This window comes from Terrapene carolina, unplaced genomic scaffold (genome assembly GCF_002925995.2).
Source record: "Terrapene carolina triunguis isolate 2854851 unplaced genomic scaffold, T_m_triunguis-2.0 Scaffold111, whole genome shotgun sequence".
In the NCBI taxonomy this organism is placed as follows: Eukaryota; Metazoa; Chordata; order Testudines; family Emydidae; genus Terrapene; species Terrapene triunguis.
This window is the reverse complement of record NW_020664462.1, coordinates 9,718,196-9,745,546: the sequence shown is the minus strand read 5'-3', so window position 1 is coordinate 9,745,546 and position 27,351 is coordinate 9,718,196. Positions and strand designations below refer to the sequence as shown.

The 27,351-nt window shown below is 41.3% G+C and overlaps 1 protein-coding gene across 2 annotated transcripts in view; it reads right to left on the bottom strand.

The window, feature by feature from the left end:
* The window catches only part of OXSR1 (oxidative stress responsive kinase 1), a 125,468-nt gene that overhangs the window by 22,455 nt on the left and 75,662 nt on the right, over positions 1-27,351 (bottom strand). For both annotated transcript variants that reach the window (XM_026652030.1, XM_026652029.1), the window contains 5 exons: positions 23,991-24,046; positions 11,115-11,224; positions 8,012-8,113; positions 4,708-4,841; positions 1,944-1,992 (listed from right to left, as the gene is read on the bottom strand). In XM_026652030.1, coding sequence (XP_026507815.1) covers positions 1,944-1,992; positions 4,708-4,841; positions 8,012-8,113; positions 11,115-11,224; positions 23,991-24,046 — 451 coding nt within the window. The remainder of the gene's footprint in view (positions 1-1,943; positions 1,993-4,707; positions 4,842-8,011; positions 8,114-11,114; positions 11,225-23,990; positions 24,047-27,351) is intronic.

The window sequence follows — 27,351 nt, the reverse complement described above, 5'->3', positions numbered from 1 at the left end:
AGCTGGAGCAGAGCAGTTCCGATGCACCTTCACTGGCGGCAAAAAGGAACTGAGGGTGGGGGGAGTGCGCAGCTCCTCTTATACAGCGCCATGGAGGCTCCACGCCAGCGGTCGCTAGGGGCGCTCCCCTACGGGTACTGCTAGGGAAAAACTTCTGGCACCGGTGCACATGGCGAGCACGCACACCTATTGTGGAATACACATGAGCAATCACTCGAAGAAGAACAAAGAAATACTCTGCCCAGATCCAGTGACAGATTTAAGATCTGGTATCTTGCAACCTACCCTTTGGGTCTAGAAATGGGCGTTTTATACTATTTGGTAGTGGAGACACCCAGCTTTCAACAGCATACAGCACTTGCTGCTAGTCTTGGAGAGCCCTGAAACACCTGACCTTATTCATGGCATAAAACAGTAGAACCTCAGAGTTCCGAACACCTCGGGACAGGGCCGGCTCTGGCTTTCTGGCCGCCCCAAGCCAAAAAACACCACACCTGCGGCGCGGCCGGAGCCAGGGTGCAGGGGGACTCCCTGCCCTGCAGATGTGCCCCGGCTAGCGGGGAGAGAGAGAGAGAAGAGGGGCGGCCAGGGCTTCAGCGGGGTGCTGCCACGCGGCCCCTCCCGCCATGCCCCCTGCCGGGAGGGCTCCACACCGCTCCGGTCGGCCGGGAGGGAAGGATGCGGGCTGCCCTGCTGGGCTTGCTGCAGGGCGCTCCTGTCCTCCGCGCCGCCGCCCCCTACAGGGCGGCCGGAGCAGAACAACCACCACCACCACCACCAAAAAAAAAAAGCAGCCGTGCCGCCCTAGGATTGGGCGGAATGCCACCTCCTACAAGCTGCTGCCCCAAGCACCAGCTTGCTCGGCTGTTGCCTGGAGCCGGCCCTGCCTCGGGAATGGAGGTTGTTGGTAATTCTGAAACGTTCGTAACTCTGAACAAAACGTTATGGTTGTTCTTTCAAAAGTTTACAACTGAACATTGACTTAATACAGCTTTGAAACTTTACTATGAAAAAGAAAAATGCGGCTTTTAACCATCTTAATTTAAATGAAATGAACACAGAGTTTCCTTACCGGGTCAAATCTTTTTTTAAAAAAAAAATTTCCCTTTAAGTTTTTAGTAGTTTATATTTAACAGTACTGTACTGTACTTGTTTTGGGGGGGGGGGGTCTCTGCTGCTACCTGATTGTGTACTTCCAGTTCCAAATGAGATGTGTGGTTGACCGGTCAGTTCATAACTCCAGTGTTCGTAACTCTGAGGGTTCTACTGTGCACGGAAAGTCTCCTAGATTGTTTTCAGAGGTTTTTAAGATCTTAATTAGATTTACTCCCTCTCAGAACTCATCTACACTTGTGCCAGCATGTAGGGTATGTGGAGCTACGTGAGATAGTGAAAGGCAGGCGGTGTCTACACTTACTGAGGAGTATAGCTACACGTGGCACTGAAAGGCTCTGGCAGGGGGGAGGCAGGAGCTTCAGGAGACTTTTCCCACTGCCTCCCTCTGCCAGAGCTTTTCTACTTTACTTGCCTATGCGGGTGCCTCACTGTCTACACAGCTACTTTATATCCGTGCTACCTGGGCATGCAGTAGCTAACTCTCCACATCACCGCAAGTGTAGACATACTTTTAGTTGGCTTTAGAGGTGGAGGGGGGGAAAAAGTAAACCCAACGGAAGATGTTAAAAAAAACTCAAAGATTTTTTAAATAGTGTCTATGAAACATGTTTCTTTAACAGAATACATGATTTGATAGCATACAAAGGTTTTATTTCATTAATTTGCAACAAGCAGCCTAACTCAGAGTAGCACTGGTTGTAAATAAAACAGCCATCCCAAACTCACATCAGTAAAGCCTTATACCGCCCCACATGTTTAATTATACATAATGTTTCCCTTCCATACAATTTTGGAATGACAAATTGAGTTAGAAAGTTTTATCATACCTTTGCTTTTGTGAAAAATTTGTGTCTTAATAGCTCTGCTGCTGTTGGTCTAGTAACAAAAGAGGGAGAAAAATAGTTATAATTGTTACTTTGAAATGTAACGTTCTTCCAAGCTGCTTGCTTCATTCATCACAACCTGCCTACAACATGAAACTTTGCCATCTGACTGTTTACCCACAACCCGAGACCCTGAGTCAGCTGGCACGGGCTAGCCGTGGGTGTCTAGTTGCTGTGTAGACATATCCAATAAGGACAGCAAAAGCAATGGCTCTTTTCCAGATGTATGCACTTCAGTTCACGCCTCTGCTTTAAGGCAGACGGTTACTAAATACTAATTCTGCATTAGGTTAGTTATCTTTGGAATTTGACATATATAGACATTACACATTTAGGAGGACCTCTGCTGGCACCATTTGGCTGAAACTGGTTTGTGAGCTCTTCTAGGCCTTGGCTACACTGGCGCTGTACAGCGCTGCAACTTGCTGCGCTCAGGGGTGTGAAACTCCCCCCCCCCCCGCGCAGTGCTGTAAAGCGCCAGTGTAATCAGCGCCTGCAGTGCTGCACGCTCGCTTGCAGCGCTGCAAGCTACTCCCCTCGGAGAGGTGGAGTACATACAGCGCTGCGAGAGAGCTCTCGCAGCGCGACTACACTCGCGCTTCACAGCGCTGCCGCGGCAGCGCTGTGAATTCCCAAGTGTAGCCAAGGCCCTAGATTGTTACTGCCTTTGTTTTACTCATCTGTACATTTTCTAGCACAATGGGACCCTGACTGGGGCTTCACGCCCGTACCATAGAATGAAGAAAGAAATAGTAATAAATTGAGAATTGCAAGTCAATTTGCTTTCTCCCCCCCAACAATCACACCCTTAACACTGAACAGACGATCATCTACTTGTAGGGAGAGGATGATTTAAAACTGCTGTATCAGGATATTTTAAAAGGATTTGCATGGATGAGAGAAAGTGTTATGGGAAATTTGCCAATATTTTATGTAGCTGCCCTTAATAAATAGTCCTTATAACCAAATGAGTCAAGATTGCACTAAGAGCCTTCTTATATTTGCAAATTTAAAAACAATGTACAGACGCTCCCCAGGTTACGCAAGACCTGACTTACACAAATTCGCACTTACGGAAAAAGTTCCATAAACTAGAAATAGGATTTTCGAGTTGCAGAAATTTTTGTGTAACGTATGGGTATATGTTTCCGACTTATGCAAATCTCAAGTTATGCAAGGCTTTCCGGAACGGAAGCGTAAGTCGGGAGGTGTCTGTATATTTTAAAAGCTCCACAGGTAAATACATAGTTCACAACCTATCATTTCTGATGTGCAAAAAACACAGTGCAGCTTGAATCAGAAATTAGACAAAAATCGCAATTAACTCTCTGGGAGTACAACACTGAGCAGTGAGCTAGTCAGTACTGGTTAATCAGAATGGAAGTTGTGTGTCTTGCCAGTCATACACAGTATTGAACATTTATCCATATTTTTAAAAAATGACAACGGCCAGGAGAACTTATTGTCAGACAGCAGGTCCTCTGCAATCTTCTTGGCTCAAAGATGGAGAGCTAACTAGGACAACTTTTATTTATGGGGGGGGTGCTTATAAATGTATGTATGATATAACTGGAATAGGGTTTTGCTACATATGCCATGTAACATATCTATGTAAAGGTTATGATCTACTGGTTATGTTCATCTGAGTTGTATGTAGGCACCATTTGTGTGTTCAAAGTTATGTATACTTGCTTGATTTCTAAGTAAGCTTTGTGAGGCATTTGGTCAGCTTCTTTAGGAAGGAATTCGCAAGGTTAAGTACCCGATCAGGAAGCATTTGGGGAACAATGCATCCTGGAATGCTCCAATCCACATAATAAGTCTTCCTGGAGACATACAAGATACCATGTGGACAATGGCTTCTGCCGGTAAAGACTGAGTCATGCATGGACATGCAACTTGCCCAGGTGACTCCAGAACTCCATCTTGGAGCTGGACTTCACATAGAAGTGAGGAGGGGGGTCTCCACCCACAAGAGAGTCTATTTAGACCCGTGGGAGACCCCCTCCATTTGGTCTTCAGCTGGCTAAAGAAGGAGCCTCTCCACCCCCTCAGAATACTGGAAGGAAACTGGAACAAAAGACAGTAACTACAGGGGGTGTGAGTGATTGCTGGACCCAGGCTAAAAGGAGATTAGCCTGTAAAAGGGAGCATTCTGGAACTGGTGAGGATCTTATCTGTATTTAGTTTGATTAGACATAGATTTGCGCATTTTACTTTATTTTGCTTGGTGACTTATTTTGTTCTGTCTGTTACTACTTGGATCCACTTAAATCCTACTTTCTGTATTTAATAAAATCACTTTCTACTTAGTAATTAACTCAGTATGTATTAATACCTGGGGGAGCAAACAACTGTGCATCTCTCTCTATCAGTGTTATAGAGGGCGAACAATTATAGAGGGCGAATATAAGCTTTATACAGGGTAAAACGGACTTATTTGGGTTTAGACCCCATTGGGAGTTGGGTATCTGAGTGCTATAGACCAACACACTTCTGTGGGCTGTTTTCAGGTAAACCTGCAGCTCTGGGGTAAGTAATTCAGTCCCTGGGTCTGTGTTGGAGCAGACGGGAGTGTCTGGCTCAGCAAGACAGGGTGCTGGAGTCCTGAGCTGGCAAGGAAAACAGGAATAGAAGTAGTCTTGGTACATTAGGTGGCAGCTCCCAAGGGGGTTTCTGTGATCCAACCTGTCACAGTAGTTTTTACCTTTTTTCAGGGTCTTTCTGTAGGCATGATGAAATCATCTTCCTAAATGATTTCCCATACTTCTTCAGCATTTCTTTATCTTGCACACCAGTCTCTAAAGAAGGTGGATCATTCTGTAGTGTCAGCATTAAAACCTGAAAGAATTAAATTCATTGGAAACATCTAGAAAGACCAAAAATTCTTAGAAGTGCGGTCTAGGGAACCCCACACATACAGCAGCCTGATGCATTCTGGAGATGCACATCTTTAACATGTTAGGAGTTGAGATACAGGCTTCAAATTGAAAGTAAGATCAGAGCAAGTTCTCAGGTCAGTCATGCCAGCATGATGCAGCCCCAAAGGGAAGAAAAGGGGCACAGAATTTCTGCCAAGCCTGGTCATTTTATAGGCACTAGTCATATGAGACCTTAGATTCAAATGCTCAGTTCAGATTTCCTGCAGGTATCTTATTGTGAGAGAGAGGAAGTTAGAAAGAAACATGGCTAATTATGAATGTAAAAACAAAGGATAATTCTCTCTCTCTCTCTCTCACACACACCCACCCACCCAAGTGGATGATTTCTTCTATTCCACTCAACAAAACAAAAACATTCTGAAGAAAAAAAAAAGAAAATTATTCTTGCCTCTGTCTTACTCTGTCACCTAGATACAGGTTTCACCAATTTTAGAAGAGGAACCAGCCTGCAGCATATTTAAAGGTTTCCACTGTTCTAAAAATGCAGTGGTCCATCAATTCATGCAGAATTATACAATCAAATGTAAATGGCGGTTAATATTCCCAAGTCACAAATATGAAAACAACATAATTACAACTTAAGTGACCTTTATATTCCAGGATCTGAACTTGTGGAGTTTGACTATAGTAATCGTAGAACTGAGTGCAGGCCACAAAACCTACTGTAAAATGTTTTTAGAATTCCATCATCACATAAGAAAGTATTATTGAAAACATCATCTGCTAAATCAGTGAATATTTTACTGTTGCTTTGCAGACCAGGGGCATTGTTAACATGAACACTGCATTTGAAACCAACTCAGTTGTTAAAGGCCTTGTCTGCAAAGGACAGTTGCACCAGTCTAACTTATTTTAGTTAAACTCGTGCAAACTCCTGGCTAGACTCTTATTTCAGTTTAAGACAAGCTTATTTCAGGTTAGCGTCAGACAATAAGAAATGTGCTTAAATTAAACTAAAATTTGATACTCAAACTGAAATTAGAGGCCACAAAAGGCTTTGCACATGTTTAACTGAACACGTTTAAAAACCAATTTAAATTAAACTGGTGCAATTTCTGTGCACAGACAAGGCATAAGGCAGGTCACTTTTCAGACTATTTGTCAAACCCATTAAATGTTTCAGTTTTGAATAAAATAATTGTTTTCCAGAAAACATGTTTGTTCCATTGATGCTAGCTGGTGAAAACTTGCCTTTAATTCCTTAGTGATAATCAGGGTAAGTGGTTGCAATTTTTTGCAAGAATTTGAACAATATGCAACAGCAACACAATTCTAAAACCTATTTAAAAATCTGGAGTACACGAAACAAGTATTTGAAGAGAAAGGATAAGTCTTCTGCACAGCAAATATCTGACAAAACAATTACCATATTAGTCTGGAACATGTCTGCATAGCAGTGGTCTCCAGGTCTCTTAACCCATAACGCTGTGTAGCAAGCGACAGCTAGTACAGTCATAACACAGCAGACCAGTAATGATTGAACTTTTTTTTTCAGTCCATGTGCTCAGTTAACTCGTTTACTAGAAACAGGTATGTCTGAATATAAGGGCATCTGAACACGTAGAAACAGGTCCTTATTTTCTGAATGCTGAAGTCTTAAAATCCATTGCATCCTATCCAGCCAACTGCACCACTACAACAGGAACTGGGTTTCCTTTTTTTAAAATAAAGGTTTTAATACTTAAATTTAAGCAAGGGGTAGAAAGATTTGATGTCTATTATAACAGGAGTTGAAGTATTTTTTTGTGCGGTTTAAGCAAGGTTTGTTTTATTCTTTTAATGGTAAAAATTGTGTCTGAATTCCGTTGATAGATAGATAGATGCTATGAGTCAGTCATGGAGGTCACAGATTCTGTGATTTTACGAGACCTCTGTAACTTCCTCAAAATTGCACTAATTCAGCCCCAGGCAGCGGGGCTCAGACTTCAGAGCAAGCCCAAGCCTTGCTGCACAGGTCTGAAGCCCGAGGCCAACCCCTACTGCCCGTAACTTATCTTTATGGGGACTCCTGTGGAGTAGGACCCCAGCCAATTGCCCTGCTTGCTACCCCCTAACACTGGCCCTTTGTACATTTCCGCAATTTTATCTGTGACTTTTAATAAAAATACACATGCCAAAATGTTAGCCATATATATATTAACTGTCTTTTTTTTTTTTTTTTTTTAGCAGCAGCATGGGGGAATCTGTCTCTTGCGGGATCTAAGGTTTTTGCGGGTGGGAGCAGGATAAAAATGGTATTCAAAAAATATCCTGCACAGGGCTCTAGTTTAGAGCAACAACCCTCCCCAGGCTTAAGTGATGTGCCTTTAAAATGGAAACATCTGAACTAAACCAACAAAAATACCATATTACACACAAATCCCAGCTCTGTTCCCATAGTTATAACTCCCACAAATAGATAACAGACAGTTAGAGCTGACAAAAACATACGGTAAAACGTACTACGTCTCTGACAGAATGAACCCAATTACCTTTCGGGAATACCCAAGGCTGAGACCCTCAATTCATTTTACCCAGGCTACTCAACAGCCACCAGATAGCAACTTTCAGTCTCCAGCTGGGCTAACATTCAAATCAGGAGAAGAATGTAGAGCCTCCTACCTCTATTACTGATCCAATGAAGTATCCAAGCCCCCAGTTAAAAACTCACCTGGGACAACTGGTTCCAGATTTTATGAGTAGGTGGATAGCAGGAACACTGAGGTAGGAGAGGACTGATTATCTCCTTATCCAGGGGTCACTGGGTGCCCTATTAGATGCCTTTGAACCATTAGTTTTTCTACAACTCTAAGACTGCTATGCTGTTTTTAAAGGATCCAGGTGAGATGTCTAGTACTACTCATGAGTATCTGCGCAGGGAAGGGTATAGATTTGAACACTACTATTCTCTATTTTAAGCACATAAACCCAAAAAAGGAATGTAACTTTTAAAAGGACTGTGAGTCTGGTGGTACAAATACAAAAACAACAAGAGGAAAATTGGACTGATCACATTCTTTCAAATAACCTCAGGAAATACTGTTTAATACCGTTTTTTGTCACCACAAGTATTTGAAGATTACCGCTCACCTTCATCGGTGGGTATTTGTGATAAGGAGCTGCCCCTGTAGCCAGTTCTATAGCAGTGATTCCAAAACTCCAGATGTCTGCCTTGAAGTCATAACCTCTGACCTGAAAAGTGACAAGATATTACTCTACATATTTTTCATTATCCCAACTACACCTCTGCCTACAGGCTTTGAATGGAGCTTGTCAAATGTTTGCATCATTTCTTTACCCTCAAGGACTCTGAAAGGCACATATCTCCCATTAACCTTCACTGGCATTGCAATTATACCCAGGAAAGAACATGCCTTTCTTTACCTTTCAGTTCCTTCCTGGCTGCAAATCAGAAAACCTTAGGTAGAACAGTCATACCTGAGGAAGACCAGATTTGTAGCTTGTAAAAGAGTTTTCATATGCCACACTACAAGTACTAGGCATTGGGTTCAACCAGGCTTTGGCTTCCATACTAATATGGAAAGTCGGACTGCTTGGGTATGATTGAAATAGTCATAGTTAGGGGATTGATAGGCACAGCCCCGCACGCAGTCATATGTCTAACTGGCTACTTTGTTAAACTAACTGCAATCACGTCCAGTCCTGAAACAGGTTAGCAATCTACTCTTTGCACTGGGAAGTCCATGCTAGCCTGGAGTTGAGCCAGGCCACTGAAATTCCTCATTCCTGCTTATAGAAGCCATTGCTGATATTTAATATTTTGCTTTCCATTAGATTGTCTTTTGGTTTAATGGGTATTAGTAGTTTCCACATTAGTGAACAAATCTGCCCATCTAAAGCCATATAACACTTTAACCTCCACTATGCAAAGAAAAAAAATATTTCATATGCCAATAAGCCTTTTTCCTCATTAACATTACCTAGTGTTTTGGCATCTGAAATGGAAAGTTTACTTTATCCACTGCAGGGAAGAGACACTGTGTACTAACTTTAATGAGAACTACAAACCACAAGTGTTTTGCCAAAATGAAATTGTTCGCATTTCCTGCTCTCTAGACAAATGGGAGAAGACAGCAATAGTTGAATAAGTGCAAATTTAATAGCAGTATTGCACTAGATAAGTTAACAACTAGTTTAGGAGAAGATACTAATTCTGATGAAGCCAACAGTTTTGCACAAACTATCTTTAAGGAACAAGACTATTGTTGCATTTTGAAGAACACTTCCAGATTTCAATTTATGGTTCATTTTGTTCTATATTCGTATGGTTAAATTAAATTTGATAAGTTTACTATACTTCATTTACCTTGTACTAGTTCCTTAAGTTCTGCAGGCAATGTGTGTGTGTGTGTCTGTGTGTCATCTCTGGACACTCCATATCTAGCCTGCCTGGGATACTCCAGTTTGATGGAATTTAAGTGATAGTAAAAGGAGATTACTACCAGCAGTTTCTATGTAAACTTGGCTTTATATGATTACATTAGTAGAGAAAAATATCTCTGTAAAGTTTAATAAAATTAAGTTGCATCACACTGTATGTGGCTCAATAATGCTGGAGAATAAATTGAAACTATAATCAAAGAGACAAAAAACAACAGTGAAGTACAGTGTTAGTCTTATAGTAGGTGCACAAATACATCATTTTTTTTTCCAATAAATGTTAACCACCTAATTTATAGCTTCCGATTACAGTACAAAATCCTGCTTGTAAACTGAAGTCAGTGGGGAAGTTTTCAAATTCCCATAAACTAGTTTAATATAGCTAATGGCTACCCAAAGGGAAAACAGCTCTTCACCTGAATTTTGATCCAGAATATACCAATAGCCTTCATTTGTTTATACTTTATGGATTTAGATCAATGAAATTTACCTCTTCAATTTGTGCCATAAGTTGTTTTCCAGTCAAAATGTGCATAGCATTTAGAGGGATAATGGTGGGATAGGGAAGTTTATCCCAAAATTAAGAAATGGAGTTGGGTCAAAAATTCTTTGATATCTACCTTTTCTATTTATCTATAACTCAAGATATAATTGACTCACAGAGACACCTGCTGGAAGGGAATGGGATGGTATAAAACAGCCTTTCAAAATAATTTCTTGTAATAATTCCACACTCTCAGTCCTTACAAACTCCTATAGTCCCCAGAATATCAATGTCAACAGAAAATACTAGATATATTTATAATTAAGTCTTTTCATTTTAGTTACATTTTCTTCCTGGTTAAAGATCTTTATAACCACTTTATCAACCCCTTTCTTTGATCAGTTGGTTTTTCATTGATCTAATCCCCTCTCCTCCTTAATCACAGACATTCTGGACACAATTAGCCTAGAGAAGTCCAATAAGGCCCAGGCGACATCACAGAATCATAGGACAGGAAGGGACTTCGAGAGATCATCTAGTCCAGTCCCCTGCACTCATGGAAGGACTAAGTATTATCTAGACCATCACTGACAGGTGTTTATCTGCCCTGCTGCTCTGTCCCTTGTGCTTTCAGTTACATGAGACAACAGCAGACATCACTTCCATTCCCAGCTGATCAGCAGTTCAAGGAAGGAGAGAGAAGCCAACATCCTAGAGGCAGCCATTCCTTTTCAAGGGATACAAATGCTAATTAGGACTTCAGTAGGGGTGGAAAATTCGGCAGGGTAATGAGTCGTCCCCTGGGTCCCATCTCCCACCCCCCAGTTTTCCTCCACACCAGTTACTGACATTTACATTTGTTTTGCCTTGCTGGGAGTAGTCTACACTGCATGTTTAAAAAGCAAATATTCTTTTATCCCTCCCATCATCCCCAATATCCTCCACTTTAATGGAGCAAGTAGCTCCACTGAAACAAGCAGCAACCATTGTCCGAGTTTAAGAAACAATCCTGGATCTTGCATAGCGTTTTATCAGAGGCTAGCTGGGATGACAAAGGGTGCTAGAGAAAAATCTAACAGATAGAAGAAGGGCCTGAAATTGTGAGTGTTCAAATCGGTCTGAAATTTTAGAGAAAGCAGCCTGTACTATACTGAGCAGTAGGAGTACTAAGCTGTCCTCTGGGAAAGGAACTGAGAAAGCCACAGTGGGTGGCATGAGGACCGAGCCACCACAGTGACCAAACATCAATGACTTAGAAAATTGTACATGGCAAGTGAGCTAACAAGACACTACCAATTAAACAGTTACCTGTTCCATGACTTCTGGTGCCATCCAGCAAGGGGTGCCCACAAAGGTTTTTCTCACTTTATTTCTGGTAATATCACCACCAGTTGCTAAAAATGCACTAACACCGAAGTCTGAAATAGCAAAAAAAAATGCCTACAGTGAAGAAAATATCCTGAACATATAAAAAAAAAACCCACAAGAAATCTCAGCTATGCAGACGGTCATTTTTCACATGGGGAAGTTTCTGAAGGACTAAGAATCATCGACTAAGGGAAATTAGTCCTTTGACAATGTTCATAACCATGCATACTATTCAATTACATTCAAGAGGTGTGAAGTGCAGTTCATACAGAGAGGACAGTATTCTAATTTTTAACAATGGTCTTTGGGCCAGGGAATGAAGGAAGGACTACATACACCCTCAATGCACAGCAGATCTCCCACTGGTGTCAATGGGAAGTTCGCACAGAGACCAAGGAGAAAATGGTTATGTAGTAACAAACAATAAGAGTTCAGTTAAGTGAGTTAGTGTCTCCTTTAGCAACATCCTGGACTTCTATGATCAAAGGCTTCTGCCTTTCCGCTTCCTCTCCCCCCCCCCCCCCAAAAAAACCTCTTTTTTAGTTTCTCTTTTCTTCCAGTATCTGCATCAGTCTTCTCTTCTCTCTGCAGTAACTCCCCACCCATCCAATGTTAGCCCACGAAAGCTTATGCTCAAATAAATTTGTTAGTCTCTAAGGTGCCACAAGTACTCCTGTTCTTTTTCCCCACCCACAGAGGTTTTACTCACCTCCTTCCCTATCCCATCAGCTAAAATGATAAGCAATAAATGTTGATGTTAATCCAAAAGTCTAACAACAATGTAAATATCCCAATGAGAAGAGCAGAGGGCAGGCAGGGAGCTCACATCTATCTACCGTCTGTCTCACTGATGGATGTCACTCACTTTAGTCCCAAAGTCACCGGCATTCTAACATGAAGAATGTGTCCCATCACTTTTATTTCTGATATAGTTTTCCAACAATAAACTGTTGAAGCTGAGATTATGGAAAGTTGTTTATACTCAAGGGATGAATCCCACAGCATTTTAGGCTTCGGGAAATAATCTGCATCCCTCATTTAGGTCTGTCCCACATTTGAGCCTTGGACAAGTTAAGAGATACCACTCAGAGCCTTTATTTCATTCTGTTTGCAGCCTCGGGAAGCCAACACTGCACTGATTAGTGCTCTGCTCATTAGGAAGACTCTGCACCAGAATGAGGGCGGGAGAGTTAGGTGTTTAAATAAAGGATTAGAACTGGTAAAACGTGAAAAGTGTCATGTGGACCACAACTGTTTCATGCAGGTGGGATGCGTAACACCTTTGTTTTCAATACTATGCTACCAAGTGAAGTATATTCTGTCAATGACCCATGACTAGATCACACAACACTTTAATTGGGTACCTGAAGTTAACAAGCTATTGCCAATCAATGACAAAGTGGTAATGTTACTGGAATCAAGAAGTGTAACTGTCTCCCACTGAAGTAGGAGGCTATGCAGAGGCAATTTGGGACTGGATGTTGATATCTCTATTGTATCAGTATTTTAAATAAGTCCTCCCCCGCCACCACAGTCCAACCTGAACTAGAATTCCTTTGTCAAGCTGAAACATGAGGAATGTTTATTCAAGAGGCACCTCACAGTACTAATTTTAGTTCTAGTTATTAAATATGCTTTTAAAGGACGTTTAAGCTGAGCTTGCAATCACAATGCTGACATTTTGTGCAACAGATACTCAGACTCAGACTTTAAGGTCAGAAGGGACCATTATGATCATCTAGTCTGACCTCCCGCATGATGCAGGCCACAAAAGCTGACCCACCCACTCTTGGAATAATTCTCTCCCTTGACTCAGCTGTTGAAGTCCCCAAATCATGATTTAAAGACTTCAAGTCGCAGAGAATCCTCCAGCAAGCGACCCCTGCCCCATGCTGCAGAGGAAGGCGAAAAACCTCCAGGGCCTCTGCCAATCTACCCTGGAGGAAAATTCCTTCCCGACCCCAAATATGGCGATCAGCTGAACCCCGAGCATGCGAGCAAGATTCTCCAGCCAGACCCTCCGGAAAAAAGTTCTCTGTAGTAACTTTTAATATCCCATCATTGACCATTGTTACTAATTACCAGCGATGGCACGTTATTGACCTATTGACTAAAATCACGTTATCCCATCAAACCATCCCCTCCATAAACTTATCAAGCTTAATCTTAAAGCCAGAGAGGTCTTTCGCCCCCACTGTTTCCCTCGGAAGGCTGTTCCAGAACTTCACCCCTCTGATGGTTAGAAACCTTCATCTAATTTCAAGTGCGGTACAGTGAGTTTGTGAACAGTGACAGTGCCAGTGCCATGCAGGAACGAAGTGTGATACAAGCTCTCTGCTCAGAATGAGAGGAGCACTATATAAACAAATATGGCAACATGACAGTAACAGGTCCAAGAGGGAGCCAGGGAGAATTTTTTCACGGGAGGCTCTAGATGTATGGGCAGAGTAGAGGAAGAGAAAATAACCACACAAGATGGGAAAGAAATCCTGGCAAGACTGTCCTGATTTGTGCCTCATGTCTATGGAAAAATCAAATCAAAGTTAACAAAAAATTCAACTGATGGTCCTTTCAGGTTGCTTTTAAAAGAAAATCTTCTCCAAGTCCTCACCCCTGCTCTCTTCCATTTATTCCGTAGTGGCCCAAAATGCCAATTTGCTACACAGACTGCAGTGCTGGATTGCTGAAGGGGACGGGTCTTGCTGAAGAATTTTGGCTGATGGCTCCGGATGTAACCTCTCTAGCTGGGAGTTGGTAGTCCCAGATACAATCTATTCTGTTTTTATAATCTTTTTTATATAGGCAAATTTATACATACAGAGACAGACTTCCTCCAAGCCCTATATACACTTTGGATATCTGGTACCACACCTGCATAAAGCTCCCTTTAGCCCAAAGGATCCCAAATTATTTGACAAACTGGTATACAAATGATGGGCCTGATTCTTGAAGCTCTGACTATGCAAGATTCCAAGTAACTTCAGTGCGAGTGTGTGTAGGGCTTGGAGGATCAGAACCTAAACACAGGAATTATTTCACCCATCATTGAAGGGCAATCAATCATTTCGGACCTGAACAAACAGCACACGGTAACAACAAATGACAGTTTAATAGAGGAAATGAAAGAGACCATACCCAATTGTAACTACAGGAAGATTTTTTTTCCAGGAAAAACACTGGCCATTTATATGATCTCATGCTTCAGGCCCTAAAACCACCACTGCCTGTTGAGGATTCTGCTTCTATTTATGGCTATTTCATAATTATCAATCATTTCTCGCACCGTCCTCTGAAGGATCTAGTACTGAATAAAGGTCTAGATGGACCATTACCTTGAACCTGTACAGCAGTCCCTGTGTTTCTACAGAATCACCAAAGGTGCAGTGTCAAAGTTTTCCTTTGAGGCCTCCTATCCAAGTATTGACTAGTTTCATTCCTGCTTAACTTGTAAGCTCTAATGAGGTTCCAAAACAAGGTTTGCTAAAATTAGGTGTATTTAGCTGAAGCCTCAGAATTTGTTTGGATAGAAATCATCCTAGTCTCAATTTGTGGTATTACCAAAAGTCAGTGACATTTGTCCCTCATGACATGTATTTTTATGAAACCTCTATTGTTTCTAAAAATAAGAGTAATTTAAACTCTAGCAAGAGATTGCAATTGAGGTAAATTTTTGAAGAACCACAGGCATGTATTTTAAATAATGCACTATTATCTTACCTTCAATGCAGGGTAAAGGAAATGTCATTTCAGGTAAAAATGTCCCAGCATCAAAAATAAAAGTCCCTTAAACAACACACACCACATTTCAGAAAAATGTAAGAATTTTATAAATTCTATCTTGGAATTCTGGCAATAAATCCCTTGAGCTCTGCATTTGTCTTGAAGTCACCAGAAAGCCTTGGTGGAATTAAATTGTATTCCATTACATGGTTGATTTAGTCAATGGTTTTCCAATCAATTTACTGATTTCCAATTTGCTGAAACAGCCCACTGTAACAGTGTGCATTATTGCTTTAAAAAAAATAGAGTGGCTGTTATCTCAAGAAATATTTGTAAAAAGCTAAATAAAAAGCTGCCCACAAGTTTAAACTTTATTCTTACTGCTGAGGTGGAAATAAGGTAGCAGCAGTATCTTTACGTTTGTGTTGGTTCAGATGAAGTGGGTTTTAGCCCACGAAAGCTTATGCCCAAATAAATTTGTTAGTCTCTAAGGCACCACAAGTACTCCTGTTCTTTTTGCTGATACAGACTAACATGCTACCACTCTGAAGCTTACATGGAGCTCTTTTCAGGTCTGGAAAACAGATTCAGTGTGTCACTGCTAAATACAAGGTGGAAGAGATTGTTTAGCATAAGTAGTTAACACATATTTCAAGGAACCATTCAAGGTGAAGTGACTAGTCAGAGGAAGGGGAGAGTAGTTGGAAGAGGTTGTTAGTGGGTTACAGATTGTTGCAATAAGCCATAAATCCAGTGTCTCTATTCAGTCCATGATTGTGTGTCTAGCAAAGTTATGAATTTAAGCTCCCAGACTTATCTATTGGAAATGTTGTGGAGGTTTCCTTTGAAGATGAGGACTGAGCGAACAGATACAGAGTGACCACTTTGTGAAAAGTGTTCACCCACAGGTGATATTGTGTTTTTGTCTTTTATCTTTTTCCTGTGTGAGTTCACTCAAGAGCATAGTGATTGTCTGGTTATTGGGGCATTTAGTGCACTGGATGTGGCACACCACATACCGTGATGGGGGCGGGGAGGGAGCGTCACCCAGCTCCATTCCCACGCCTGGGGCTCTGGCTGCTGGCCCCGCTCCCAGCTGTGGCCTCAGCCCCCTTATCCCTGTCTGCATTCTCCCCCTCTCCCCCCCCCCCCGAGCCACAGCCCCGTTCCCAGCCCCAGGGTGAGGGGCGGGGTAAGGCGGAGGACACGAGGTAAAAAGTTTGCGGACCACTGCCTTACAGCAATTTCATCTAGACCACATCTCCCTAGCTTGCTTATGAGAATATCATGCAAGATGGTGTCAAAAGCCTTACTAAAATCTAGATACATCACGACTACTGCTCCCCATCCTCTATCCACTAGGCAAGAAGCCCTGAAAAAAAAGGGAAAATATGTGGATTTGGCATAATATGTTCTTGGCAAATCCATGCTATTTCTTATAATGCTATTATCCTATAGCTGCTTACAGACTGATTGTTTAATAATTTGTTCCAATATCTTTCGAGCTATTGAAGTTAGCCTGACTAGTCTATAAGTCACCAACTCCTCTTTCCCCTATTTTTAAAGATAAGTACTACTTTTCCCTTTCTTCCATCCTCTGGGACCTCACCCATCCTCCATAAATTCTCAAAGATAATCACTAATGCTTCCATGATTGCTTCAGCTCATTCCTTAAGTTCCCTAGGGTGAACTTCATCAGGCTCTGCCAGCTTGAAAACTAATTTATCAAAACATTCTTTAACCTGTTCTTTCCCCATTTGGGCTTGCGTTCCATCCTCCTTGCTGTTCATATGAACTGTGTTAAGCAATAGCAATACAATAGGAGCAAGAGAAATACAAAGGAAAGTGTAGGTCCACTACTTAGTAGGACAGGAGATCTTGCTCCTATTGTATTTATAAGCCACCCCTCCGTGCCTTTTATGTTCCTTGCGAGGTGCAACTTACTTTGTGCCTTAGCTTTTCTCATTTTGTCCCCATATGCTTGCCCTACTTTGTATTCATCCTTAGCAATTTTTCCACTTTTGGGGTGATTCCTCTTTTTACTTTCAGGTCATTAAAGAGCTCCTAATGGAACCATATTGGCCTCTTACTATTCTTCCTATCTTTCCTTTGCATCAGGACTCTTTGCTGTTGAGCCTTTAATATTGTCTCTGAAAAACTACCAGCACTCTTCTACTCCTTTTTCCTTTAGATTTCCTTGGGACCTCACCTAGAAGTTCTTGGAGACTGTTAAGGCTGCTTTGTGGAAGTCCATTATCCTTATTCTGATGCTTTCAATCCTTCCCTTCCTTAGAAAAATTAAATCCATCATTTCATGATCACTTTCATTCAAATTGCCTTCACCATCAGATTTGCAACCAACTTCTCCCTGTTAGTCAGAATCAAGTGTAAAAAAAGTCTGTCCTTCTGGTTAATTCCTCCACCTTCTGAAACAAAAAGTGTTGTCCTGAACACATTTCAGTAACTTACTGGAGATTTTGTGTTTTGCCATACTACTTTTCCAACAGATGTCTAGGTAGCTGAAGTCTTCCATTAGTACCAGCTCTTGTGTTTTGGGTGTTTGTTTTTTGTTCTAGAAATGCCTCCTCCACCTCCTCCTCCTCCTCCTGAATTGGTGGTCTATAGTGATTTCTACCATTATGTCTTCCCTGCTTTTCCTCCTTTTATCTTCATCCCGAAACTTCCAAGTGGTCTGCCTCTCACTTCCTTCTGGACCTCAGAACAAGTGTATATATTCTTGATGCATTATGCAACACCACTTCCCCTTTTCTCACTGCCTGTCCTTGCTGAACAAGCTAAACTCTATACCAATATTCTAGTAATAGCTTTTAAAAAATTAGTGCATCTATTAATTTTGAAAAGACTCACAATTGCATTTAACTAGAAATGTAAGTAAATACTATACTAGCTAACTATCTGGGGGGGAGAGAGAACGGTCTTAATTATGGACCAGAACCAAACCCATCAACATAAAAAAAAACTCCTGTTGAATTTAATGAGCTTTGGATCAAGCTGCATAACAATTCCTACTTCCGTGGGGTGGAATAATGAACCAACGTATGCTACCTGCAAACAATCCTGAGCTACTTTTAACTCTGAGAAACCAAGGTGTTAGGATTTCCCCAAGCAAAAAATAATGCAGGAGTGCAAATCTAGAAGTGCTATGGTGCAGCCGAAGTGTTTTGAAAGAGGCAATCTAAATGTTTTGTTCTGTGTTGCCTTGCTCTCCCTTCAGTTCTATCACAACTAGTCCTGTCCTAAATGTTTTCCTGTTGCAAACCACAGAGGTTAATTCACTTGAGATTATTAAACCTGCTGAGCAGAAGAGAAAAGCACCACTAAAAGGAAATTGTCTGAAGGAGAATCAAGTGGAAGATGGCAAAATGCTAAGGAAAATACAAATAATTTTATATAAGATCCTTTTTCCTGATTCTTGTTGTTAAGTAATGTTGTTTCCTTTACAAAAAAAGAACAAGAGTGTATAGTAGGATTTGATTTGTAAATATGAATTGGGTTCCCCAATCTCACAGCTGGGGAAGTTGAGAGTTTGCAAGCAGCTATTTCTATCAATTCTCAAAAGCTTAACTCAGTGCCATGGGAATACCAGCATTTACCGGGTTAGGTGGACGCTAAATTTCCATCGGTCAACAGGAACAAAACCCACTAAGTCTCAACACCGCAAAGCTGCTTGATGCCCTAGCTCATGCTAAGCCTTGGCAGGATTCTCAAATTAGACACTCCTCGTCTATCTAGCCTATGATGCCAGACAGTAACTGAGCTCACAACACAAGACTAATCTGCACGGAAGTGACAAGTGTGAACAGATCGGGAATTTCTAGCCTGGGGTGGGAGTGTGCGGCAGAATACCCTATAGCCCAGTGGTCAGGGTACTCAGCTAGGATGTTAGAGATCTGTTTTTAAATCTTCACACTGCTTACTTTAACACACAGACTTGAACCCACGTCTCCCGCATCCCAGCTGAGTGCCTTGACCACCCAGTTATTGACTACAATTCCAAGCAGAGCTAGGCACTTAATGATCTTTGAGGGGCGTGGCCTAATCCCCACCCTTCTCCTTGGCAATTCCTGCTGAGTAGTTTAGGCAGTTTACTGACTTCTGAGAATCGCATTCTTAGGATAGGTCTGAACACTGTTCAGGTGTATATACACACGCTAGCATGGCTAAAAAAGCAATATAGATGTGACAAGGTGGGCTTCAGCAACACAAGCACGTACCTAGGGTCCCTGGTGTGCCTGTACAGCCCATGCCGCCGCATCTACACTGCTATTTTTAGTGCAGGTTGGGAAGGAATTTTCCACCAGGTCAGATTGGCAGAGAACTTGGAGGGTTTTCGCCTCCCTCTGCAGCATGGGGCACGGGTCACTTGCAGGTTTAAAGTAGTATAAATGATGGATTCCCTGTAACTTGCAGTCTTTAAATCATGATTTGATGACTTCAATAACTCAGCCAGAGATTAGGGGTCTATTACAGGAGTGGGTAGGTCAGGTTCTGTGGCCTGTCATGTGTAGGAAGTCAGACAGGATGATCATGAGGGTCCCTTTTGACCTTGAAGTCTATGACGTATGCCTACTTGAGCTGCCATCTTATCTCCGACTGAAATGTAGAACTACCCTTTGGCACCTAACTCTCCCCATGCATTGTACAGGGAGCCTGGACACCTAACTCTGGGCTGAGGATTCTACTGGGCAGCAGGACTCCTATGTCCCTCAGTCCATTTAGCCCTAGATGTTAATTGCATCCATTTTGCCACACTGAATTAAGAGAAATCAGGAACAGAATGAACTGGAGAGAAGCTGGCATGAATTAGTGGAAAGTTACTACATTTTGTCGGGCAGAGTTAGGGCCAATTTTATGAATAGATAAAGTAAGAGACGTTAGGCAATTTGCTCAGGATTAGTCAACAAGTCACTGACTCTCCCCGGGTCTTCTGACTTCTAAACCTATTTTAACCACTACACAATGCTGCCTCCCTAGTAAACAGCATGAATGCTAAGCTCAAAAGAAAGCAGCATTTGAAAGACAGTTCAAAATAAAAATTGACCAAAAGTCTTTGTTTACAAACCCTCAACAAGGACAGCACAAGATTTTTGTCACCTCAGTATCATACACAAGGATCCTCCAGATGGCAAATATGGTAATTTCAATAAATATTTAGCCCTTCAACAGCCTCCTGCTTCTCCACTACAATTCAATATGAAAAAATGTAAAACCGCTTTAAATATGGTAGAATCACAATGAATAAGAGCAGGATAAATTATTAGCTTTGCGCAAAATAGGCCAGACCAATGTCCCTTTAAAGAAATCAACTTCCGTTTGGATCTAACTGAGCACCTTTGCGTCTGTCAGTGGCAATTTTATTACTTAGCCAGGTGGGCATACATTTAGAGTGGCAAAAAAGAGCTCTGAAGTTGCTAAAATACACTCTCCATGAGTAAAAATACTGAGTTCTAGCACTTCAACAGGTCTGTTAAGTTCCACCTTTGTGATGGCTGCCATGGAAATTTTTAGAATTTGTACTTCTATCAAATGCTTCTTTAATTCACAGACTATCTCCACTCTACCTCATGGCCTCATTCATTCCATGACCTTGATTCATGTCACTCTTGAAGTGGTTTTCAGACAACACAATTTGGCAATTTAAAATTACAAATAGACTAATAAATAAAATAAAATAATATATGGAGATATACCCATCTCATAGAACTGGAAGGGACCCTGAAAGGTCATTGAGTCCAGCCCCCTGCCTTCACTAGCAGGACCAAGTACTGATTTTGCCCCAAATCCCTAAGTGGCCCCCTCAAGGATTGAACTCACAACCCTGGGTTTAGCAGACCAATGAGCTAGCCCTCCCTCTAATAGCTAAGAGACATCCGATTTATCCTAAGGGTTTTGATCAGTTATATAAACTAACTGCTTCTATTTTTGGCTGCTGATGGGAATTGCTAGAATGTGCCCCTGTGGACTGTTTACAAGATTAAGATTATTGGTAATTGCATCATGGTAGAGACAAGTCAGCAGGGCCTGATAAAATTCACCCTGGGGTACTTAAGGAACTAGTTGAAGCAATCTCGGAACTGTCAGTGATGATCTTTGAGAATTCATGGAGGATGGGCGAGGTCCCAGAGAACTGGAGAAGGGCAAATGTACCTATCTTAAAAAAGAGGGCAGGGAAGAGGACTTGGGGAATTAGAGACCAGTCAATGTAACTTCGATACCTGGAAAGATGCTGGAACAAATTATTCATCAATCAGTTTGTAAGCATCTAGAGGATAATAGGGTTATAAGGAATCGCTAATATGGATTTGTCAAGAACAAGTTATGCCAAATCAACCTAATTTCCACCTTTTGGCAGGGTTACAGGCATAGTGGACAGAGATGGGGAGCAGTAGGCGTGATGTATCTTGATTTTTAAGGGTTTTGACACAGTCCCATGTTGACATTCTCATAAGTAAACTAGGGAGACGTGTTCTAGATGAAATTACTATAAGCTGAGTGCACAACGGGTTGAAAGACTACACAGAGTAGTTATCAATGGTTCACTTTCTGGCATTTGCCTCACCTCCTTGTGTCAGATGCCTGAACAATCTTTAAAAAGGAATACATATTTGGTTCTTAGCCTATATTTTTTTTTAATCTGGAAAGAGGTTATCCCTGTTTTTTGTGTGTTAAAACTTCATTTAAGTATAACACCCCTCTGACAAACTTCCTGCTATTTGCATCCTCCCATGAAATGCATGAGTTCTCACCAGAAGAGTGTTGTTAAAAATCTTCCCCATTGCAGTGTGACATGATGCTGTGTACAGCATGCTCTGCTTACTCTGTGCAGGAGAGAACAAGTCTTGGTACAGAAAGATACAACACTTATCAGGCTTCTGTATAAAACCCAAAATAGATTTACTTTCCCTTAAATGCTCCCAGAGCTCTTAATGCCTGCTATTGTGCTACTTAATGAAGTGTAAAGATTTCATCGCATGTGTCAGCTGATAGTAGGTAATGTGTGACTTCCCAAATTTCTCAATTGGACAAGCCATTTATTGATAAAAGCCTACAATATCCTTCAGCAGTAGTCTAGGATGTAGTATTTTGGCTCATCGTTGTAGAACACTTAGATCTTTTTAAGGGAGAGACTATTAGTAAAGCTGTTACAGTAGGGGAATGAGCTGCTATTCTTGTTTTTTTTTAATTCCTGCATCCAGGTTAGTTTGCTGTTACACAAAAGCAAGTCAGTTAACGTCTATGTTTTTATCTCATAAGATTACTGAGGCTCAAAGTGTGTAAACTGCTGAGATGATAGGTGCTTTATGTGCATATTTATTATCTCTGTTGGAGGGTTCTCAACTGAGTAATAGGAAGCTTGTAATTTGAACAAATGTCCTAGTTGTGCATTAAAATCTCTTGCTTATGTTGACACCAGGATATTAAAGGTCTTGCACCTCAAGGGACATATGGGTGTAACCACACTGGTAGAATATAGTAATGAGACAGGCCCAAATCCCCAGCACTAAAACATGGAATCTAGCTAGTCATATACACCATGAACTCAACTCTTCATAACATGTGGTTTTGCTCTAAAGTTCTATGTAAGGACCAGTTTCAGAATCTTTCATAGGATAAGCTGGTGGCAATGTCTAAACTATGAAGGTCAAAGTTCATAAGAGTTGAAGGAAGTGTTTTCCCTTTTGTGAAAGCAACTGCTAGTTTGAACATCTTATTTTTAAAAATCACGAACTGCAAGGAGGGGGGGGGACACTTAGAATGAAGCAAAGCTGATCAAAACTTAGAATCTCCATTCAACAGGAAATTCCATCACTTCAAAATTTCCTTTCATTACAAATTGGAATAAAATGTCAATTTCCTCAGAAACCGTCTGAAAATTTTCTTTTTGGAAATATGGAAACAGCTCATTGAAGCACTTCATTTTGACTTTATATTATGTATTTGTTGAAACGAAGCACTTAGACCTTGTTGAAATTTTCTGTTAAATACCCGGGAAACACTCCCATGAAACATTTCAGTTTTGCTGAACCAGCCTTTTCCAACAGAAAACTGTCCCATTGGAAAATTATTTTTGATCAGCTCTAGAATGAAACATGCAGAGCCAGTTCCTCAGCTGGGGAGTATTGTTATAGCTCCATTGAAGTAGCTGGCACTCAGAGTACCTAAAATAATACAGTCTCTCTCGGGAATATTGACCTTAATTATTTTTAAGTTAATCCCCATTCCCACTTACGCATCCAAAAACCACCTCTGAACCATCAGGAACATCTACTTTGTTCCTTCATCCTCATGCTTCCCTCCTTTTGCATCTTGTCTCAATTTGATCTGTCAACTCTTTGGGTCAGGAATTATCACTAAGACTGCTTAGGTGGAAAGCACACCGGAGCTCTGATCCTGATTGAATAACTTGAATAAATCTAATTTATCTAAATATTTTTTTAACCATTCTTTCCCTATTTTGGCTTGCATTCCTTCCCCCTTGTTGTTAACATTAACTTTGTTAAGTATCTGGTCCCAATTTACCTTTTTAGAGAAGAATGAAGCAAAACAAGCATTAAATACCTCAGCCTTTTTGATGTTATCTGTTATTAGTTCTCTTGCCCCGCTAAGCGGAGGACCTACACTTCCCCCATAAAGAATATGGGCATCAGCAATTTACTTCAAACAATTCTACCCACTTTCCAGCAGGATGTTACACATCAGTACCGTATGTACTTTATACAATGTACTCTTCAATCCTGTGAAGCTACCGTTTTATGGTTTTGACCAGCTCTGCTGCTTAGTTTAAAAAAATCATATTGTCCAAGCAATTGACTTAAAGGAGCGGCTTTTGGTTTATGCCGAAATGATTTATTCATATTGACAGAGACCATTTCCAGCACAATAATCTTAAAATAGTGAGAAAAATACGTCAAAAGAAAAACTGCTCCTAGAAATCTTGTTTGAAATACAGGACCATCTGACAGTGTGGCATTTTTTAACTGGGTTTCTATGTGCCATTGCAAGCCACTTTGGCCAAACATGAAGCAATGCAGTATTGTCCATATTCTCTTTACTCCACGTTGATAAGGAAGTTACCTGCAATCTGTACTGAGCCATCTTCTCCAAGAAGAATATTCCCTGCTTTCACATCCCTGCAGAAAATAAAGCAACAATATGTATTACTTATTAAGCAAAGATACTACAAACTATTTTGCCCACACACGACATAGGACTGGAATGTGGATTTGGCTGGGTGAGGGGATGTATTAGGGCCCTGAAAGTCTCTTTATCCTTCATGACTTCCTCAGAAGCAGCTCCTCTCGTCCTTCTGGAGCAGTCCTGAAAGCAGCAGCAGCTCAGGTGTAGATCAGTTCCAGGGCTGAACTCCACATGCTCACTCCCAAGTTAATGTTTGCAAGGTTCTTCCAAACACCAGCATGGGATATTTGCTTGACACCCCACCCCACCTCCCAAAAGCACACATCAGAACAAAATTAGACAAAAACTGCCCAGGGATAGGGATTCTAAATATACTTTTAGTAACAGTAAACTGGAGTTGACAGCATCATTTTGAAGAATATTTGAATAACTATTTAACATCCTGCCAATTGTGAATTTGTTCCTAGCAGTGGCCATCTTGAGAAGACATGTATTTGCATCTGTAGTGCAAGAGCTAAGTAGAGAGTGACCAGATTCCAATCTGCCTTAATCTAAGAATTTAAAGGAGTATATATGGGAGCACTAATATATTAATATTAATTACTATTCTGCACTTTAAGCCAATTGTATAGCTTAATGGGATTCACATAAGTTATTTAGAGGCTGTTGCATTGTGCAGTATCAGTGACAAAAAATAAAACTTACTTCTATGAAGGTAGTATACCACCAGTGTTTACTGAACATCCTCAATACAGTAATACAATAGCTTCCCGTATATTACAAGCCTGAAATATGTCTGTGATAAAGCCCCACTTAGTTGCCTATCACTGATGTACAGTGGATACTAGAAAAGTTGTAATATTCTAGCATGCAAGTGTGACTTGTTGAAAAAGGTCTTTGGGAAGTGAATTCATTACTTGTTAAGGGTGCTGAATGGACAGGCCTAGATAATCAAGTGTTCTAGTTACAGAGCAGGGACATCACAAGGCTGCAGCAGTACAAAGATTTGCCTCTATGTGACTAAACCCAGACTTGGATGGGTTCTCTCCATGGATTATTCAATTCTCAGTGTGTCTCCTGAGACTGCCAATAAGGGGGCTACGTGCATTGGTGGTGTAGCGTGTTGGTCTCAGGATATTGGAGAGACAAGGTGGGTGAAGTAATATCTTTTACTGGACCACCTTCTGCTGGTGAGAGCGAGTACCTTTCAAGCTATGCAGAGCTCTTCTTAGGTCTGGGAAAGGTACTCAGTGTCACAGCTAAGTACAAGGTGGAACAGATTGTTGTAATAAGCCATAAATCCAGTGTGTCTACTCAGTCCATGATTTTAGTGTCTAGCAAAGTTATGAATTTGTTTATGCTAAACACTAAAATCATGGGCTGAGTAGACACACTGGATTTATGGCTTATTACAACAATCTATACCCTCTAACAACCCACCCCTAGCTGTGTCCCGTCCCCCGTTCCCTCCAAACACACACACACGCACACTTCCCTTCCCCACTACGACTGGAGAGGTGTTAACTGGCCACTTCACCTTGAATGCTCTCTTACAATGTATTGACTATTATATTGCCTCTCACCTACCCTGTCTCTCTAATAAGGGACTAGAGAGACAAGCTGGGTGAGGTAATATCTTTTATTGGACCAACTTCTGTTGGTGAGGGAAACAAGCTTTCGAACTACACAGAGCTCTTCTTCAGGTCTGGAAAAGGTACTAAGTGTCACAGCTAAACACAAGGTGGAACAGCTTATTTAGCATAAATAGTTAATGCGTATTAATAGAACACTTCACCTTGAAAACTCCTCTCTTTCACCAACAGAAGTTAGTCCAATAAAAGAGAGACTACTTCACCCACCTGTCCCTCTAATATCCTAGGACCAACACAACTACAACAAAACTAAAAATAATAACGGGGGTCATTTATACGTAGGACAACTGTCCACTGCAAGCTAGTCAGACCACCAACTCATTTCACCCAGGTCAAAGACCTAAGTTTGTTTGTGTGTACATATACACACCCAGCCACACAAAGCTATTATCAAAAAGGAAACCAGTTTTCATAGTGAAGATGGGCATTACTTATGCACTTTTTCCTATAATTAAATCTCCACACAACATGGTCAAGAAAGCAGTATCATGCAAACAGATCAGCTTCTATATGCTAGAGATTTTAAGGCCTCATTTTACAAACCTACGTTTATACATTTCCATTAATTCCAAAAAGTATCACAGCACTTTACGACAATAATGGGTTAAAAACCACGTTAAAAATATAGCTGTGTCATTTCCTCCCCCTAGCTCTTCTTGTAATATTGCAGTAAGAGGACAACATTTAAAATCCCAGTACAACTAGCATTTGAGAGAGTTGTTTACTCTTTTCTGTTTTTACAGCAGTAAGAAATGAAGCCTTTCCTGCATTCGGTCACAGGCAAGCCCTCTTGGTGCATATGAAGATGGATTCCACCAGGATTCTGTCCCTAACAGCACCTGTAGCTGGGAAAGTTTAGAAAGTGCTAAAGGCTGGACTGCAAATGCCACCAGTTCGCTAGCTACGGATTTGGCTTTTGTTCAGCAAGAAATATGTGCTAGATATATGCAAAGCCAGTTCCAGGAATCCCTCCTGGCACTTACCCATGTGCAGAGGTTGCTCAGTGAAGCCCTCTGGATAACTGGCGGAATAAGTCACTTCCTACAGCAAGTTCTCCAAGCCATTTCCTTCTGGCTGCCCCTGGGTCTCCCCCAAGACATACTTATTTACAACAACTTGCAGCTTACAATGGTGTTGGGGTAGGGGAGAGAAGGGGAGGGTTGTGTTTGGGAGGAACAGAACGGCATGCATGGCCCCACGTGGCTGGACCCACCTAATACAGGAAGAACTGGTACTCAATGGCTCTTTCAATTTACTAAGAATCCAGCACTGTACATGACAGTAGTTTTCGAGGTAAGATTGGTCCATCAATGGCCTGTGCAATGGTACAAAGCCTTTCATAGTTCACCCTATGGCTACACTGCATCACAGCTGGCTAACCCACTAAGTGGAATTTGATGTATATTCAATCAAGTACTAGAGATAAAACTTGGCTGACATTTATGAAGCAGAGTCAGCTAAGGGAGAAACGTTAACGATCATGCACTGTGTTATTTAGAAACCAGTTATGTTTCCATTTACACAGAAACAATTGGGTAACAAGCTCCATGCAGACTCAGAGAATGCCAGATTGCCCCACCCTTGCCAGGATACGTTGCTGAATAATACTGGGGCATCAAGAGAGTTAAGGCAGGCATTTAGAATGC